Source organism: Trifolium pratense, linkage group LG2, assembly GCF_020283565.1.
Source record: "Trifolium pratense cultivar HEN17-A07 linkage group LG2, ARS_RC_1.1, whole genome shotgun sequence".
Taxonomy (NCBI): Eukaryota; Viridiplantae; Streptophyta; class Magnoliopsida; order Fabales; family Fabaceae; genus Trifolium; species Trifolium pratense.
This window is the reverse complement of record NC_060060.1, coordinates 60,062,471-60,081,965: the sequence shown is the minus strand read 5'-3', so window position 1 is coordinate 60,081,965 and position 19,495 is coordinate 60,062,471. Positions and strand designations below refer to the sequence as shown.

At 31.3% G+C, this 19,495-nt stretch overlaps 1 protein-coding gene across 2 annotated transcripts; it reads right to left on the bottom strand.

Annotated features, from left to right (window-relative positions):
* Positions 1–720: 720 nt before the first annotated feature.
* On the bottom strand, positions 721–9,135 carry LOC123909267 (histone-lysine N-methyltransferase ATX4). 2 transcript variants are annotated; one of them, XM_045960081.1, is made up of 24 exons: positions 8,506–9,121; positions 7,511–8,409; positions 7,176–7,231; positions 6,872–7,091; positions 6,628–6,753; positions 6,379–6,447; positions 6,199–6,267; positions 5,999–6,093; positions 5,699–5,791; positions 5,412–5,547; positions 4,590–4,692; positions 4,392–4,491; positions 4,072–4,196; positions 3,814–3,959; positions 3,560–3,664; positions 3,023–3,087; positions 2,730–2,937; positions 2,216–2,302; positions 2,031–2,090; positions 1,860–1,949; positions 1,565–1,651; positions 1,384–1,458; positions 1,192–1,292; positions 721–1,100 (listed from the first exon to the last, which is right to left on the bottom strand). In XM_045960081.1, the coding sequence occupies exons 2-24, from the start codon at positions 8,405–8,407 to the stop codon at positions 1,010–1,012; spliced, it is 3,204 nt and encodes a 1,067-aa protein (XP_045816037.1). In that variant the 5' UTR covers positions 8,408–8,409; positions 8,506–9,121; the 3' UTR covers positions 721–1,009. The 2 variants fall into 2 exon arrangements, with proteins under 2 accessions (XP_045816037.1, XP_045816036.1); XM_045960080.1 differs by having other exon boundaries at positions 7,511–9,135.
* Positions 9,136–19,495: the final 10,360 nt, after the last annotated feature.

Genomic DNA, 19,495 nt, shown 5'->3' with positions numbered 1-19,495 from the left:
CTTCGCTTTGGATAATGCTACTTGTAACGAAAAAGTTGTCGTGAAACAACACGACGTAGTGTTCACATTACAATTGCCAAATTTGCAAATAAATCCAAACATCCACCTTTAATTCAACTATTATAATTTTTTAATAAGGAAAACTCAGTTTTTAAAGATAGAGAGAATTATCAAGAAAATTCAATGTTAGGACTCGGGAACACATATCTTTTCATAAAACTTATATGCATTTCCCTTATTCTTCTTCTTCTTCTTATTAATATTATTATTATTAAGGACAAAACTTATATGCCAGGTGCAGTTTTTCACAAAAAGGTACTAGTTTCTTATTTATTTTTAATTAAAAAGAAAAAAAGAAACTGTTTTTAAATAATAATAACCACCAGTTTCAAAAATAATAATAATAATAATAATAACCAATTTCATGTATCTAGCACATTAAGAATCGTGTATAAGACACTGTACATAAATTTGGTCCTATTATTATTATATTACTATAACCTGTAATATTGCATTGAATTTTTTTTTGTCAGAATATTGCATTGAATTTTAAAAGGACAACTAAATAAGAACAATATATTTTTCTACAGAAATGACGAGTAAAAAGAAACAAATGAGTACATCCAAAAAAAAAACACGGTAAAAAGCGGTGTCCAAAGTTAGATATAAATCAAAAATGAAAAATTGGGAGAAACATTTACAGAAACATCAAGAGCCAAATGGTGCTAAATGTAATAATAGCTTTTATTAGACCTTGATGAATGTCCAAAGAGAAAACAAAACCACAAAAAAACTATGCTCGTTTTCTTTTTGTTGCCTACTTTTGTTGTTCTTGTGGTTTGATAAAAATTACAGCTTTGGTGTTTCAAAAAAAAATAATTACAGCTTTGGTGGCGTAACTATGAGATTTTTCCCCGTAGAAGAGGGGATAGATTAGTGCTTGCTCCTGAAAGAGAAGAAGCAATACTAGTTGTCCTATGATCTTCATTTTTCATCTGTACAATCCTTCCTAATTCATGAATTTCCTGCAATTCGGTGCTTTACACATGCAAGGGACTTTAAATTCTTCTGGCTCATCAGGATCGAATAAGTAGTCGTAGCTGCAAAAGACAAAATAACATCAACTCAAATATCAATATGCATGTGTACACAACAAACACCGCATGAACAAAGAGAGAGAAATCTATATACGTTAGCTCGTCACCAGCAACTACATTAGTCTTAGCGATGAGTACAATCCGGCTCTCATCATCGCCCACACTCATGATCCTTGCATAGCAATTTGGCATACACTGTATGAACATGAACCAAAGAACCAATAAGTTATAAGACAACTATACAGGACGTGTTTATAAAAATTCTTTTCAAGTTAGGTTGACTCACAGAATGATTTATTAGCCGTGCTATATTCCCTTTATCGGTGGCATCTACCACCACTTCTTCACTTATCTTAAACAGCTGCAAAAATAAGGAGGGTGAGGAATTTTAGTGTCATAAACATATGATTATGAATAAAGAGATTGCCATGATGCTTTCGTATGCAAAGATAGGGAAATTAACTCACGTAGCAATCTTTTCCTTCTGCTCTGTAGCACGCCTCCCTCAGATCAGCAACACTGCGTCTTACTTGTTCGCCACGATATTCAAGAACCTGATTAGGATTAAATCAAACTCAATATTGATGTATAAAAAAAGGTAGCGATGATCTGATTTACAGGGAAATCTAAAAAGTACAGCCGATACAGGACAACAATTTCACGAGTCATCATATGTTGTACTGATGATTGATCAACAGTTCAACACACAGGAACATGTTGTGTCTTTTTTAATGTTATCATACTCGTGCATGAAATTCATACCATTTCTCCTTCTTGCATATTCCTACGTGCAAAAAGGCCCCATCCATGTATGCCAGATCTACCAAAGCAAACCCGTTCATTTTCGGTTCTCTGGAATCATACAAGTGAACCAACAAAACAGTCAGAAAATAAACCACTGAAACCAATAATCTACCTAAGAAAGAGAAGCACCTGCAAATGGTAAAGGCGTTCTCTGAAAGAAGAGAAAGCTTGAGGCTCCTCTACTACTGCCTGTTTCAGGGAAAGGAAAAAAGCGAGGAGGAAAATAAGAGAAAGGGATAGTTAAAATCATAAAAATCAAGCTCAGAGAATTAATCAATAATGTCTGATAATTTCAAGAAGGTAAAAAGGTTTACTCTGTATGTATTCAAACTCTGTATTGCATCTAAAGGATGGTGGCAGTGACCCCTCGCTTTATGATAAACGGCTTCCTCTGCGGCTCTCTAACAAGTAGAAGAAATAAAAATGAGAGAAAGTTGAACATTTGTTTTATAAAAAAAGACAGAAAATTTAGAGGAACATTTGTTTTTAAGAGATTATAAAAAAACAAAAATTATTGTGTTTTTCTACTGTGGTGAAAATAACTTTTTAAAAAATCATCTACCAAAAAAGATTTCCAAAAGAAGCTACTTAAAACATCTTCTCATTTGAAACAGTTTTATATATATATTTTTCTTCATATTCTTATTTTTCAAAAAAGTTGTCACAAACATGTGTAAACTTTCAAAGTAATTATTTTATTTTTTTCAAAGTGTTTTTATAAGAAAAATAACTGAAACAAACATGCACTTAATATTATTTTTATAAATACAATCAATGCTGAATTGTTTATGTTTTATTCTACAAACATTCACTTTTTCTTCAATCTACCTTTTTCATATGATTTGTTCTTTTAAAGATACGACACCTAGCTGCAGAGAACGGGTCATGCTCAGGGATATCAATAGGAGTGTCTTGTTTCTTTGTTCTGGTAGATGAGATTAATCTTGATCCAGATTTTCTCTTTTGGAGAAGGCTTTTGGTTGAAATTACCCCGAGAGGGGTTTGCAAAATCAAAACATTGTTGGGATTTGGAGCTCTGCAACAAATAACAGATATTATTAAGATGAAAGGATGAGCAATCTCTTTCTTAGTTATAATTGAGGGTGGTTGTGGTTCCATACCTGTGGTAAGCACAGTAGGAAACCATTTTTGTTGTCTGCTTTCCATTTTTCTTCAAGCAATGCAACTGCATTTAAAAGGGTGAAAATGTAATTAATTGCTGGCAGTTCTGCATAGATGAAACATTCAATAATACAACGATCAAGGCTCATTCCATTGGTGGAGTTTGGATACATGGTCGCACTGAGCCCCATCTATCTTAGATGGTTGCTCTTCGCCCCCCCTAAATTGATCAGAGTCCCCCCATCTACCGGGAGATATCTCCATGTAGTTCAAATCTTACCGGGAGGTACCGTGTGCAAATCTTACCAGGAGATATCTTCCAGTAGTGTGTTTTCTAGTGTGAGCATTTCAGGGAGGGGGGGAGAGCAAATGAGTTTGTTACTCTTCTTATAGCATGAAAATGACATTTTTCCAAATTTTCTTAAAGCTCAAACTGGAAATGCATGTTCTATGAAGATGACTGGCGAGTCTCCATAATCAGTCATCAAACTGTTTTGTTAAAGAAAAAAACCAACTCAATCCAATAGAAACCTCACCTCCATTCGGTAACCGGCCCTTGATGCGCACATAGCATGGAAATAAGTGGAACATCTGAAACACTGTGTGCAGGAACCATGGACTTGCTTGCAAATAACACAAATCTGAAATTCAAATAATGTAGACCTTAGATTTTATATTTATTAGACTGAACCAAGAGACGTCTAAATGTTAAAGATATTAAGAGATCTAGAGTCCAGTTCATTTTCTGACATTACTTTCCACGGGGAATTTTTATCAACCAATAGCTTACCTTCACAAAAGAATTTGATGGAATACTAAGTATACCCAAAGCAGGTTCCATCTTCTCATCACTAGCAAACGAGACTTCAGGTCGAAACCAAGCACAGGTGACATGAACCCATAATGTGTGAATATCGGTTGGCTTTAGAGCACCACCTGGGAGTCCAAAAAATAGTCAAAACAAATAAAAAGATAATGACTTCTTGACAAAAAAAAAGAAGATAATGACTTTATATTCGGTATGTTTGAAATATTGTGCAAGACAAACCTTTTACGGGACAAAGACAACACTCCCGCTTGATGTCAGGTGTTTCACAGGCCTTACAGACCCAAGATGTAAAGTCTTTAACATTTTTTGCACCATAGCATTCTTGGTGAACAGCTATTTGGCATCTGTAAAATATACACATTTTGTATTAATTCAAATGCAATTCATTATACAAAGTGCTTCATAGCTCAAGCTAGAATATGAAGGGAAAAATGGCCGGTGTTGATCACTATGTTCATCTAATCTCTATGTTTCGAATTTCTATGGGCTGAATATTAACAAAAAAATGAGCAAATGACAGATTGAAGATACTATAATACCTGTTGCAAATGATAATTTTATTGTAGTCCCAGTCTTCGACCCATCTACAAATAGCACAACGCTCCGTAGTCCACTTAGCATAGACAGGTTCATACCTCTCTGTCAGAAAAAAGTTTGTTGCAACACTATCACTATGAGAACATGTCGCAAACTCATCATATAGAAATGTTGTAAACAAGGAAGGAGAAAAAGGGTACCTTTCAAGAAGGTAAGCAACTTGTGCTTCCTTTCCTTTAAAGAAGGTTTTTTAGGTTTGACAGAAACTAGAGAATTAGCATGAGATTCTGCAACCTGCAGCATCTGAGTTTTCAAATAGCATCATATTAGCAATATTATAGTGTTTAAAAAGTTCAGTATCATTAGTATTTTGACACTGAAGACTACAAATTTTTTTAAAAAAATATTGATACTGATGAAAGAAGATATTATGAAATCTAAGAACTAGTCCTTAAGATGAAGAAACTTTACTTAAAAATTATAACTATAATAACAATAGGCAGCATACAATATTCTACTTATACTCCCTTAGGATTCAACTATAAGCGAAAAAGTATTGAAATTTGTCGGACTCAAACATATAAGCAAATGTTAATTAATTTATCAAGATTTAATATTATTATTTCAAATATACCCTTAAAAATTAAGTCACCAATATTGTGAGTTGAAAGCCATTATAATTAGGGGCAAGTTACCAAATGTATTTCCTTTTTTACATGAAATAAAAAAAATTAAATACACTTAACTACCATATTTGAAAGTATGAAAGTAGGTACTTTTGCTTATAGATGAGACATATTAGTATTAGTATAGTAAGCCCATAAGCACATTAAATGCATACTGAATTATACAGCTATAAAGAGGTTGGGAAGACGCTTGAACAGATTCAATAGAATAAAATAATCAATATAAAGTGTATTTCCTTCTTCTTTTTTTGGTGAATATTTAAAGTGTATTTCCAGCACAAAGAGATGAGGAATATTATGCATCAAAGTTAAATAAGAGTAATTATATATACAGACCCATTGTTCCAGAGGTAGCCTAGAGTCTTTCACGATAATACTTGTCTTCCAATCTCTTAATTTGGAACCTGTGTGTCGTTCCCATTCGCTAAGTGCTTGCTTTTCTGGCCCACAAAAACCACACTTGCACACAACTCTGAAACATGGTTTATTGAAAAGGAGAAAATAATGGTACATTCAAAATCAGCATCAATTTATTTGAAACTTAATAACGTAGTTTAAATGATAAGCTATGTTAGGAAAGCAAAAAAAAAATGTTCGAAACTTTTGAAGGAGTTTGTGCTTACAAGTGTAGGCTTGGAAAATATATGCCTTCCACACCATTGCATAAAACATTGACCTTATTTGAAAGCACTAGCTGCCCACCGTTTCTGTTCGATCTGCACAAAAGTCTCCAATATGGTTAAAAAAATACATGTTATATAAGAAAAATGACTTTTTTTAAGTAATAACTAACTAAATATTCTAAATTGATATATAAACTTAAACCACAACACACAGGATGGACTTCACGAGAACTTAACATGAAATCATAAGCTTAAGTTGCGAAACCCGGGCTGGAGAAGACAGAAATATAATAGACTCACTTGACTTTTGTCTTTGTCGTTTTTTCTGAATCAGATAACTCAAAGTCAAACTTGCCTCTGCACGTAGGGCAGAAATAATCGGTGCTTTCCAGATCCTTCAATGAAACAGAATATACCAAACAATAAAACACCAAATGTCACTTTATGAACTTTGAATACCGAGAAGCGACAATATTGCAAATATTAAGTAATGGATAAACCTTGAAATGGTTTCTAGAAATTTGGTCACATTCGGCGTGCACCCACACTTTACATCCATCACAGCGCACCTGATTCCAAGGGGAGATCCCAAAGGTAAAAAAAGTTAATACTATAAAAAGCGACAGTCTTCCGGCAGAAAAAAATAGTCTTAATTAGCTAACGGAATTTAACTAACTCACCCAGCTTCCACTATCGGAATGATTCCAAACTTTGTTGCAGATGCCACAATAATGCTTCAATTTCGTTAACTGCCAAAAGTAAATGACTTCAGAGACTACAACATATAGAATTTTCAAAATAAATAAAAAACTTTGTTAACTACCCAACATATACAGAGTTTCAAAACAAATACGGAACTTCAATTATAATGTTTTCATTGCAGACTTAAAGATAAGTTGTTAGACGAAAAAGGCAAGATATATACTAACCCTTGCACATGTTTTACATAGTAATTGACCATTAGCTGTCAAACCCTTAGTTTTCTTTGGCATCTCGTAAGGAAGATCCAATCCACAAGCTTGACATGATCTCGCGTTTTTCTTATCAAATGAATCCTGCATAGAGAATTCCAAGTAACAAACCATTAAACATGACTAGGCTTCAAATGCATTAAAAGCTTTGTGAAGCAATAATTACATAATCAAAACCATAAATAAAGATGACACGACTTACCTGATTAAGAAAATGCTTTCCTGTTCCTGCATACTGGTTTGAACCACGGACCTCCTTGAAAGATTTCAGAACAGTATCATCATAACCAGTGGCATCAGCTGCTGCATTTATATCATCTATCAACTTCTCTTTAAACCCTTGGTCTGCCAAAAACGCTTCCTCTATTGCCATTTGGAAATCAGAGGGACTATAGTTACTCAATTCAGGCTGCTCTTGAAACCTAAACGAAAGACCATCATCAAGCCTAGTAAGCAAAACTTCTTCCAAAAAGTGGAACTATGCAAACAAACCAACAAGTCCACACCTGTCTACATAATCCAGAAATGGAAAGATCATGCCATGCTTCACCCATGCATAGTCCTACTCAAAAAATCAAACCACAATAAATCTGCAATTAATTTCCTAAAGTAGTAAAGAAGCTCTATATAGTACTCCCTCCGGACACAATTATAAGCAAAAACCACTTTTTAGGTTCATTGAAAAAGTAACGTATCCAGTCTATATTATTGACCAAATACATTACTTTTTCAATGAACCTAAAAAATGGTTTTTGCTTATAATTGTGTCCGGAGGGAGTATAAATTAGTAAGCAATCCATAATTCCATATTCATATATTTGATATCAACATAGTTACATACCCTTTGATTTTCATTCCCCACATTGCCGAGAAACATGACACAAGCAGTATCAGCTATTAAAGACCTAAGAACCAGCTCAGGTGCTTGTTTCATAGGATCAATAACAACAGCCGGCCAAAAAGGTTCCTTTCTTCCAGCTTTGGCCCACACCATATCACCTGCATAAAAATCTTCTGGTCCATACAACCCATCTTTCCTATCTCCATTATTCTCCTTGAAATCAACTTTATCATCACAATCCATCATCCAATCAACTTCATTTCCATCCAAAGCTGAATCTTTCCTTCTACCAAAACTCCTATTCCTCACACTCACACCAACATCATCATCATCATACAATGCCGAATACTTACGGAACTTAGAACGGATTTTCTCATCCTTTCGCCCTTTTTTAACATTGTTGATGCAAATTTTCGGTACTACCCTGTCTTTTTTGCATTCAAATTCATCTACAACTTCACAATTACGCAAGCTAATCTTACCATCTTTCTTCCAATTATCAAGAACAGAATCATTAAACCGCGAAGGAAGAACCTGAACTCGCCCTCTCGAAGTTCTAACAAGTGGCGGTTGCTTTCGCTTAACCTGTTTTTTATTCACCGGAACCATTGCTTCTTTCGAATTCGATTCAACTTCACCGGGGGAGCACGGAACTTGCGTGCACCATGATGCAGACAATCCCTTCTCCGATACACCGGTACTATGTAGACCGTGAAAACTCACCGGAATTAAAGCAGCGGCAACATCACCTAAAAGGTCCAGAGGATAATAATAACCGCTGGTTTTTCTCTTCTTAGGAGCAATATTAGAACAGTCGTTATCTTCTTCAACTGAGTCAGCGAGTTTACACCGTTTCAAACTCGGCATTTGAGATTTCAAGTTCCGCTTGATAATCATTCCTTCAAAATCACAAATTGAAGAAACAAGTCGTATTAAAATCAAAGCTTATAAAACCCCAGAAACGAAATTTGAAGTTCAAAGTTCATAAACCATACATAGCTGATAAACCCTAATCGTAAATTTAATTTTGAAGAAACAGAGCAAGTTGGGAAGTTGAAAGCAAGACGAAATTTTGAGATGATAATCGAAGAGAAGAGACAAAAGGGTATATAGAAAGAGAGTTGAATTGAAAAGAAGAATGTCAGAAAACTTGATCGAGAAAATCGAATGAGCAGAGAAATGAAGAAAATAGGGATCTGTTCTTCAAGGGTAAACTCTAACGGCTTCAGAAAACAGACAGAGAGAACATTACAAGACAAAAAACATAAACTTTTTGTTTTTTATATTATCTAAGAAAATAAAATTCCCAAACGAATTACAATGTTGTTGTTTTGTTTTTTATGAAAAAATGTGAGAAGAAAAAAAGTTATATGAAATTTTTTAGTGAGAGAAAGGAAGAGGGAAGAAGAAGGGTGATGACTGATGACAGAGAGAGAAACTTGCGTTATCTTTGAGAGTGCTTATTATAACGTGGTTGTGTGTGATAAGGCTAACATGCGCATAGTATGTGTTGTGTTAGCTAACGAACCAAATTCTTCATTCTTCCAAAGTGGTGTGGTGAGAGCTTGCTTGCTTGGTTGGTGATGATGGCATTCTGGTTTGGCAACGTGGGCCAGATTTCATTTCATGTGTTGTTTTGTTTGTAGTAGTAATAATACTTTTATTTTATTGCTTTTTTTATTTTTATTTTATTTTATTGTTCTAAGATAGTAAGGTTCATGTTTGTGTTGTGACATGCTTAAGGTTTGCAAGAATGGAAGAAGATTTTGAATTTGGGTGATAAAAATGATTCCAACAATATTGGAGCTATTGATGTGTCAATTTTACATGGGTGTCTTTATAAGGGAAACATGTTTTTTTTTCTTCCTTTCTACTATAAGCTTTTGTTGCAACAATATTGGAGTTGGAGCTATTGATTTGCTATGGTTTTTTTTTCTTGTGGGTGGTGGTGTTGTTGTCTCCTTGGTTTGATATTTGGGAATTTTTCATCATCATTATCACCTGAGTGTACTTGGAAATTTTGTTCATTTGAATCTGATATATTTATAGTAAGTTTTTTATTTTATTTTTTAGGTAAAAAAAATAATAATTTAATTTTGCTTTTGCTTATAGGCGTTGTTGTGACTTGTGATCATCTTAAAAGGGCTTATTTTGGGACCATAATGTTTTTTTTTTTTGTTGCAAAGAGGAGGATGTGCGAATAGGCTGAAGCTGATGAATCCCAAACAGTGAAAGACCTTTATTGAAGTGAATTTTGAGATTTTATTTCTGATTTTACTTTGATTTTTTTCTTCATAATTTTAATTTGATTTTGTTGGAATGTTAGTATGTTACTAAGTTATTGTAATTGTAATTAATAATATTATTATTAACGTACTAATTTGATTTCATTGTGATTTGTGAAGATTATTGAAACATGGAACAAAACGGTGGTGTTTGGTTGTTTGTGCGCCAAAGAGTTGGGTTGGTGGGTGACGTGATGCACAGACAACACGGTGTGTTAGCGCCGCAACGTCTTAATGGCCCAAATCGCCCCTCAAAGTCTCTGGGATTTAGACAGTCAAGATCTTTATTTTTTATCCTTTTCATTTTTGTCAAAAAAAATCTTTTATATTATAAGCTTGTATACACAAGTAAACTCTAAACCCTAATTTGTTTTCCCCATTTTCCCTTCATTTTATCTTGCAATTTTTATTAAAAAATAATACAATTTTGTCTTGACTATGATTTGAACCCGCAACCCTTCAATGCAAGGCAATATTTCCAACCATTATGGCAAGTATATCAATTGTGATTAAAATTATGTGCAATAATTGATAAGCACCATCAATTTTAAAAGTATATCATATCAAAATTATTGTTGACTATATTATTCATCACGAAATATTTTTATGTCTTTCCTGGTCAATGATTTTTTTTCTACCGGATCATAAATTTAGAGAATAATTATCATGTGAGATTTGGAAAGTTATTATCACGTGTAATTTAGAAAGTTATTATCAAACTCAATTCTGCTAAATCAATTTTTTTTGCAATACAACCAAACACAACCATAGTCATGTCACTAATCACATTCATTATTTTGATTTTAACATTGCAGATTTAATATTAAGCGATGATCAATTGATACAATATGCACTAGCATACCAATTGTGATTTAAATTATGTCCACAAAGTGTTAAGCTCCATCAACTTTCATAGGAAAAATTTCATACGACAATTAAGTACCATCAATTTTCATTGCACAATTTAAACAATTAAAAACCGATAATCTCTTATATTATAAGCTTGCTAACATAAGCTAACCCTAAACCAAATTTTTTCCCCTCTCATTTTCTCTTTCTTTTTATTGCAGCTTTATATTAAAAAAATACAGATTTGTCATCTAACCTGCATCTCTTACTTACAATAAAACATTTCAACCGCTAAAACATGTGCTTCAATTATGAAAGAATTTAGGAATACTAATATGTTAACCCTTTTTTCAATAAATTTGAACGGCGGAATTAATCACAATTTTTATTTATTTATGGATGTCTACTTAAGTTTATCTTCTTGATTATGTCTTTAATTTTTTTTTAACCTTTAATTATCATCAATTTTTTAACCTTTAGTTATCAGCAATTTTTTTTATTAAGTAAACAAAACGATGATGTTCCAAAATTATTTAAAAAATATATAAAATATAAAATAAGCACATAAACAAATATAGAATAATTAGTCCATGAAATTCCCTATACTACTCTTATTGAAAATGCTCTTGGAATTTTTGTATTTTATTTTTTATTGTTACATATTACACCTAATTAGACACATGCACCGCATGGGTCAAAGTTCTAGTTAATGTTATGAAAATATAAATGCAATAGTGCGATATTTGATGAGGATGAGTTCAACTATTTAAAGGAAAGCCTCCGAATATTTGTTAAGCTTACTAAAAAGAAAAATTTAAAAATAAAATTAATGCTAAAAATATGACTTTTATGTTTTTAATGTGTTAAATGCATAAGTTTCAAGGTAAAATTTTCATATTAGTATGTTTAAATAGTGTCTGAGACACATTTTTGCATTTTCCTTTAATATATATTTGAAAACTATTCAAAATTATAGTAATGGAAGAAAATAGAGAAATAAAATGTGAAGAGGATCCCAACTCTCAGATGGTGGACTTAAATTTTATGCAGTCGCGTATTCTTAACCGTTCAATCTCGATCGAACAATTTACAAGACGGTTTACAATTTAAAGATTAGAGAATTTATTTTTTGTAAAATCAAAAATATATCTTTATTATGGATCGTCTAATCAAAATTGAATTGTAAAAAATGTGTGACTGCTCAATTGCACGCAGTCAGCGACTACACATGATACGGTCCTTGAAGGGCACTATTCGTAACTAGTCCTACATCTTTTTAACAGCTCCTTTGGCTCTGTTTGCTAAAATTAAGATGGCTTAAATGCAGTTTTGCCCCCCCTATTTTGATAAAATCGGAATTTTACCCCCCTGTTTTAAAACGCGGACTTTTACCCCCCCTGTTTTATAATTTGTTGGATTTTGCCCCCCTAAAATTCTGCTTTCGAGTCACAACTTTAAAACTTCGCACACAACTCAATTTTGATCAATAATTTACCAAAAGGATACCGAAATGACCGTAATCGAGTTATCTTTCCACATAATCAAACCCCACTGAATTTGGAGTTACAAAGAGAGATTAATTACCGTTTTAGTGAAGGTATGTCCCCCAAAATTCTGCAAAAAATCTGCTTTCGAGTCACAACTTCAAAGCTTCGCATACAACTCAATTTGGATCCATAATTCACCAAACGGCTACCAAAATGACCGTAATCGAGTTATCTTTCCACATAATCAAACCCCACTGAATTTGAAGTTACAAAGAGAGATTAATTACCGTTTTAGTGAAGGTATGTCCCCAAAATTCTGCAAAAAATCTGCTTTCGAGTCACAACTTCAAAGCTTCGCATACAACTCAATTTGGATCCATAATTCACCAAACGGCTACCAAAATGACTGTAATCGAGTTATCTTTCCACATAATCAAACCCCACTGAATTTGGAGTTACAAAGAGAGATTAATTACCGTTTTAGTGAAGGTATGTCCCCAAAATTCTGCAAAAAATCTGCTTTCGAGTCACAACTTCAAAGCTTCGCATACAACTCAATTTGGATCCATAATTCACCAAACGGCTACCGAAATGACCGTAATCGAGTTATCTTTCCACATAATCAAACCCCACTAAATTTGGAGTTACAGAGAGAGATTAATTACCGTTTTAGTGAAGGTCTGTCCAATTACTAATTCTGCAGAAATCTACTTGTGATCTTCAAATTCAACATCGTCTACCGAACACATCGTAACTCCAAATTCGACGAAATTGAAATGCCAACAAGGGTAATTTCATTAGATTTCCATACATGTAAATAGTATTAAAAAATGAGCTACAGGGTGAGAGGAATGACGAGAATACCAGTAGTAGTTTCATACGATAATTAATTTGAACAGACCTTCACTAAAACAGTAATTAATCTCTCTCTTTAACTCCAAATTTAGTGGAGTTTGATTCTGTGGAAAACTAACTCGATTGCGGTCGTTTCGGTACCAGTTTGGTGAATTATTGATCCAAATTGAGTTCTGTGCGTAGCTTTGAACTTGAGGCTCAAAAGCAGATTTTGTGCAAAATTTTGGTGGGGGGCAAAATCCAACAAATTATAAAATAGGGGGGGTAAAATTCCGCATTTTAAAATAGGGGGGGTAAAATTCCGCATTTTTCAAAATAGGGGGGGTAAAACTGCATTTAAGCCAATTAAGATATAAGCTAACGTATAGCTGAAAACTAGCTAGTAGGTTATAGCTGAAAAGCTAGTAAAATAAAATTAAAGTGTTTGATAAATTTAGTTGATGTAAATACAAAATGACATAAAGTACATGGTTAGTGGGTAGTTATTATATTTAAAAATAAATAAACAAATAATAAAATGAAAACAATAAGAGTAAAAATGAAAATAAAATGTAAAAAATTATAAGCTATAGGCTTAAACACTGTTTGAAATAGGTTCTCGAGTCGAATTGATCGTATCATGTGCAACGTGTCCATCAATGATGGTTCATTATCTCAAAAAACAATATAAGTTACTTAAAGAAGTTTTTACCAAACACATCTCATTTTTATCGAACAAACTTATAAGGGTAAATGATCATTTACCCCCCTGCAAAATAAGCAAATTTTCGTTTACCCCCCTGTGCATATTTTTTTTCTGTTTACCCCCCTGCAAAAAATAAATTCTCTCATTTTGCCCCCTGGCTGTACAGCAGGACATGTGACTGTGCAAATCTGCTGACGTGGCTTGTACACATGGAAAAAATCATTTATATTTTTTTAAAAAATTCCACGTCAGATATTTTTTTTATAAAAAATAAATTTTTTTTCCTACAAAATAAAAAAACCAATTTTCTTATTTTCTTTTCCCAAAATTAAAAAAAAATTCCTACAAATAATTTTTTTTCCTACAAAATTTTAAAAATTATATTTGTTTTCCTACAAACGAATTTAAAAAAAAAAATTCCTCCCAAAATAACAAAACGAATTTTCTTATTTTACTCCCAAAATAAAGATTTACTCCGAAATAAAGTTTATTTCCAAATTAAATATTTTAAAGATTTATTTTCAAATCTCTTTAAATTAAAAAAAAACATAATCTTTAATTTTTAAAAACAAAACTTTATTTTTTTTGTTAATCTCTTTGAATTAAAAAAAAAAATAGAAGAAGTTTTATTTGTGTTTTCCTCTTCTACCAAAATTATATGTGATATTAAATTATGCAGCAAAAAAAATTAAGCAAAATTATGCTTCAATTCTTATGTGATATTAAATTGTGCAGCAACCTTAGCTTGTACTATATCTGCAGCACTAAATTACGCAGACAAAAATAAAGATTCTATTTTTTTTAATTAAAAGATATTTGAAAATAAATCGTTAAATTCTTTATTTTGGGGACAAAATAAGAAAATTTAATTTTTTATTTATGCAAAAATAGTTATTTTTGTACGAAATCTTTTATTTTTTTTTTATTTTGTAGGAAAAAAATTATTTGTAGGAAATTTTATTTTAAATTTTGGGAAAAAAAAAATTCGTTTTTTTTTTTTGTAGGATTTTTTTTTAAAAAAAATAAATTATGTGACATGGAATTTAAAAAATAAATATAAATGATTTTTTCCACGTGTACAAGCCACGTCAACAGATTTGCACAGTCACATGTCCTGCTGTACACCTAGGGGGCAAAATGAGGGAATCTATTTTTTGCAGGGGGGTAAACAGAAAAAAAATCTGCATAGGGGGGTAAACGAAAATTTGCTTATTTTGCAGGGGGGTAAATGATCATTTACCCAACTTATAAATAGTACAATATTTTTTTTAATTTATATTTAAGGATAACAGATAATCCAATAAACTATAAGGACATACCAAACAAACATGTTGCCTCTAAAAATACATCATTTTCATTTCACAACAAATGCAATGTACACATTTTTTTTTTACCTAAAGTCTAGCCCGACCCCAAAGCACGTGTCTGAGTATGCGACGACATCCAACTTTACAATTTTGGGGCCTCAACATTTTTAGGCTATACAATAATAAATATCGTCAATGATAAAAAATTACATGTATATAAATAAATTAGTGGTAGACTACAATGTTTATTTATGTGTGTAAAGCCCTTAGTTCAAATCTCATCATTGACTCTGATAAAAAAAAATATCTCATCATTGACATGTTTTTTTTACATAATTTTAGTGTTAGGTACCGTTTGGCCCAGATTTTTTAGGTGTAAAAGCTTTTTTTGAAAGGTTTATTGTTTTTTTTTATAATAGGATTAAAAGATATGTTTGATAATATATTATAATTTTTTCTAAAATATAGAAGCTGTTTTGTTTTTTACTATAACTTTTAAAAATTGTTGTTTGACTTAAATTTTTACTTAAAAAAAATAAAAAGAAAAAAAAGTTAGGTCAAACAGTATCTTAGTCATTTTAAATTAAAACTAAATGATAGTTATTTTTTGTTTTTTAGGGTTCGATTTTTAATATTCAAACATAGCTTCTTAATTGTTAGAGACATCTACCCCTAAAATCTCACACTTTTTTTTTTCTTATTGACTTGAACAACATAATATATTTTCAGGTATCACTTCCAATATTCAACCCAATGAAACACCGATCCAATTCAGCCAGTTTTCTAGATCATATCACGAATTATACCAATCGAGTTAATTAAATGGTTTGAAATTTTGAATAATAATTTCAATTCAAATATGAATGGAATTGAATCAACTACAAATTATTTATTCTTGCATTATATTTTTTTCAACTTGAATCGGTCATGCATAAAAAAAAATTATACCAGTTTGATTTGATCACCCAATATTTTTTTTATTATGTTTGTCACCAACAAGCATTGGCTTAAAATTTAAATTGAGCACACTAAATTATGTGAGTCAATTTACGTTGATGCGATCCAAATGAATTTCCATCCAAAAAAATTGATAATCTGACATTACAATTATGTAGCAAATGATCATTAAACTTATTGGTGCTAAAAAAGTGTAATAGTAAAATATATTAATTTTTGACTTTACACTAAATAAATATATTTCTTAGGGTTGTGTAGAAGAGTATGAAATGAGATAAATAAATAAATAAGAAATATATTTAATTTGATGTATTTATTGACATAAGAGAAAGATAAAAGAAATAAGAGTTTTGCTAACAGGTGTCCCCACATAACATTTTTTAAACACTTTAAATAGTAAATTTTTATGAATTTTTTATGAAAATGTGTGAAGTTAATGTATTGAGAATTGAAATGTTTAATATTTTAAATAAATAATTTCTTTAAATGAAAAGCTTAAAAATACTATATTTGGTCAATGGAAGCTTATCTCATCACAAAATGATATCAAAAAATAATTAGGTTCGATTCATCACAACTGCGATCGGGAGGGGGTTGGAACTGACCCTTAATCTAAACTAAATCGGCGGTGAAAACAAAAAATAAAAATATAACTAGGTCTTAATGTCTTCATAAGAAATTTAGACATTGATGTTAGGAATAGGAATGCAATGGATTTGGTTTCACTAAAAAATAAGTTTTGTAGTTTATGTTATGTCCTGCAAATGTCAAACAGAAAAATTAAAATTTAACCCAGTTCAAATATAGTAAAAGACTAATAGATCAATGTAACTACTACTATTAATCTATTACTTTATCAATATATTAAAATCGATTATCACACAAAACAAATTGATTATCACCAAAGTTATTGATTTATCCTTATTACTTTAACCAAGTTGCAAATTTTATATCCTTCATTGTAATTTGACTAAACAAAATATAGAAATATGATAGACATAAAAATAGGAACAAAATAGAGTGAGTATCAAACTTATACTAAATTACCATAAATATTCCTAATAAAATTTCTAATTTTTGATTAAAAATATACACGGACCATTATTTGTCACTGAAAAAAGAAAAAAATTGAATAAATAAGTTTACAAGAAATAATTAACACAATAATTCTATTTATATTTTAACAATATCATATAAAAAAATTAAATATTTAATTTTAAATAAATTGTTTACATTAATATAGTAACAAACTCAAATATCAAATAAAAGTCAATGGACCTGTGCGAATGCACGGGTCTTTAAACTAATAATAATAATAATAATAATAATAATAATAATAATAATAATAATAATAATAATAATAATAATAATAATAATAATATAAAGGTTTTAGACCCCCGTTTGGATTAGCTTATTTTTGAGCTTATGCAAACAGTTTATGCAATTTTTATGTAATATTATTAATTTGTCAAGGTAGTTTATGATAAAATAGCGTATAAAAATTTAATTTTCACTAATGTGAACTTATAAAATAACATAAAAGCTAATTTATATTACATAAGTTGTTTGTATAAGCTCAAAAATAAGCTAATCCAAACGGGTTACGAAACTTACAATACTTAAATAAAGACACATGTTTCCAATATACCATAAATAGCTTATTACCTCCAAAAAAAAAATGCTGCTAATTTTTAGTGTAAAAAATTGCTGCAATTTTTCTTTTCTTTCAGTAACTATCAATTTAGTCAATAATTTTGTTAGATACTTTTAAATAGATCTCTAAAGGATTAGGGTGTTGTAATTGTAATATAGTAAAAGACATAAAAAAACAACTAACAATTGCCAATAAATTAAAATGAATAAATAATGAGCCTACTCATATAACTTTGAATTGAATATATAAGTCGGTACCCATATTTATTTTTAAAAAATATATAATACAACAATTATTTATCAATGATCACTTTATTTAACTCACTATGGGATTAGTCACACCCGATAATCACTTGATACTACTTAGCCTCTTATCATCTGGTTGAACCAATTATCCATAGTTGTTATTTGCTATGATATTTGTTGAAAGTTCTGATAAAGCACTTACCTTTGTTCCTTAATTTTTTGGATTAATAGGTTGTGTCACAGCATATATGTCTGCAATAGATCGATACTTCATCTTTTTTGGTTCATCAATCTCAGTGATCTTATTATTATCGAGCCTTTGATCAACCTCTTTCTCTTTCCTTGGGATTCTTTTCTCCCTCCCCCTCCAAACATTGTTGTTGTTGTTGTTGTTGATGTTGTTGAGTTGCATAAGCATCTGAACTGCGACCATAGCGTCACTAGACACATCATCATTGCTTTGAGTTTCACATCTCACTTTACGATCTGCCATTTGTGGTAGTATGTGGTGTATTGATCGACTTTTTCTTTTCTTACTTAGAGGACACCAGTTTGACTTTAGTTAATGGTCGAGAGAGAAAGAGGGTGAATGGATGACAAAATTTTTTATGACAACTTTATTAGTAGTTGAATATTCACATATTTACGTGTTCTTTAAAGTTGTTGCGTAATTTTTGTCTGGTCGTTCTTGATTTCCGTTTAACCCATTTATTTCGTAGTTATTGTAGGACATTGATTGTCATTTACCCATACTTGTCTATTTGGTTAAGCGTCTAACTACTAGTTTTCATCCATATAGCAATGTTGCATTCATTGTTGAGTTGCATGAGCATTTTAACTGCAAGCAGAAAGTCACTAGACACACTATCATTGTTTTAGATTTCACATCTCACTTACGATCTGCCATTTTATTACACCTAAATTATTTTGAAAAGTATTATAATATTGGAATTTAGAAATTCAAGTGGATTCGGTGGTGATTGTGCAGAGCTTGGGTAATAATAGTATGGTTTAATTGATTTATTGATCCCTTAAAGACATTTTAGGTTTTACAATGGTCCCTTAAAGAAAAAAAGGTCTGGATTGGTCCCTTAAAGAAAAAAAGGTCGGGATTGGTCCCTTAAAGACATATATTTTTGCCATATTGGTCATTTTCGTTAAATTTTAACTCTAAATATAACAAAAAATTCCAATGGTTAAAATTTTAAAAATTAATAAGGTTTTTGGTGGACTACTTACACTTAATGACATCCACAATTCAGTCTACTAAAACTAACGTTTTTTGTAAAAAATTGACGGAAATGACCAATTGAGAAACAGATGTGTCTTTAAAGGACCAATCCTGACATTTTTTTCTTTAAGGGACCATTGTGAAACCTAAAATATCTTTAAGGGACCAAAAGACTAATTGGTAGTGCTCATGGCTGGAATATCATGAAGAAGATTAAAGAATTGATTATCTTGGGCATGCAACAACGTTAAAAGTTTTAGGAAGATTAAAAAAAGAAAACAGTGAAGGAATGAAATATTAGGGCCCGTTTGGTGCGCAGGATAGGATAGTGATAGGATAAGATATAAAACAGGATAAGGATAGGATAGGATATCAGCAGGATAACAGTTATCCTCAGTTATCCTATCTTGTGTTTGGCGCACACAGGATA

Bases quoted from the DNA above. Each gene is read 5' to 3' on its own strand.
- LOC123909267 (XM_045960080.1), bottom strand. From the start codon at position 8,407: ATGATTATCAAGCGGAACTTGAAATCTCAAATGCCGAGTTTGAAACGG. The intron at 6,754-6,871 runs GTAAGTCGTGTC...TTCTCTATGCAG, and splicing joins GAAAGCATTTTCTTAATCAG to GATTCATTTGATAAGAAAAA. The intron at 4,492-4,589 runs GTACCCTTTTTC...TTTTTCTGACAG, and splicing joins GTTGCTTACCTTCTTGAAAG to AGAGGTATGAACCTGTCTAT.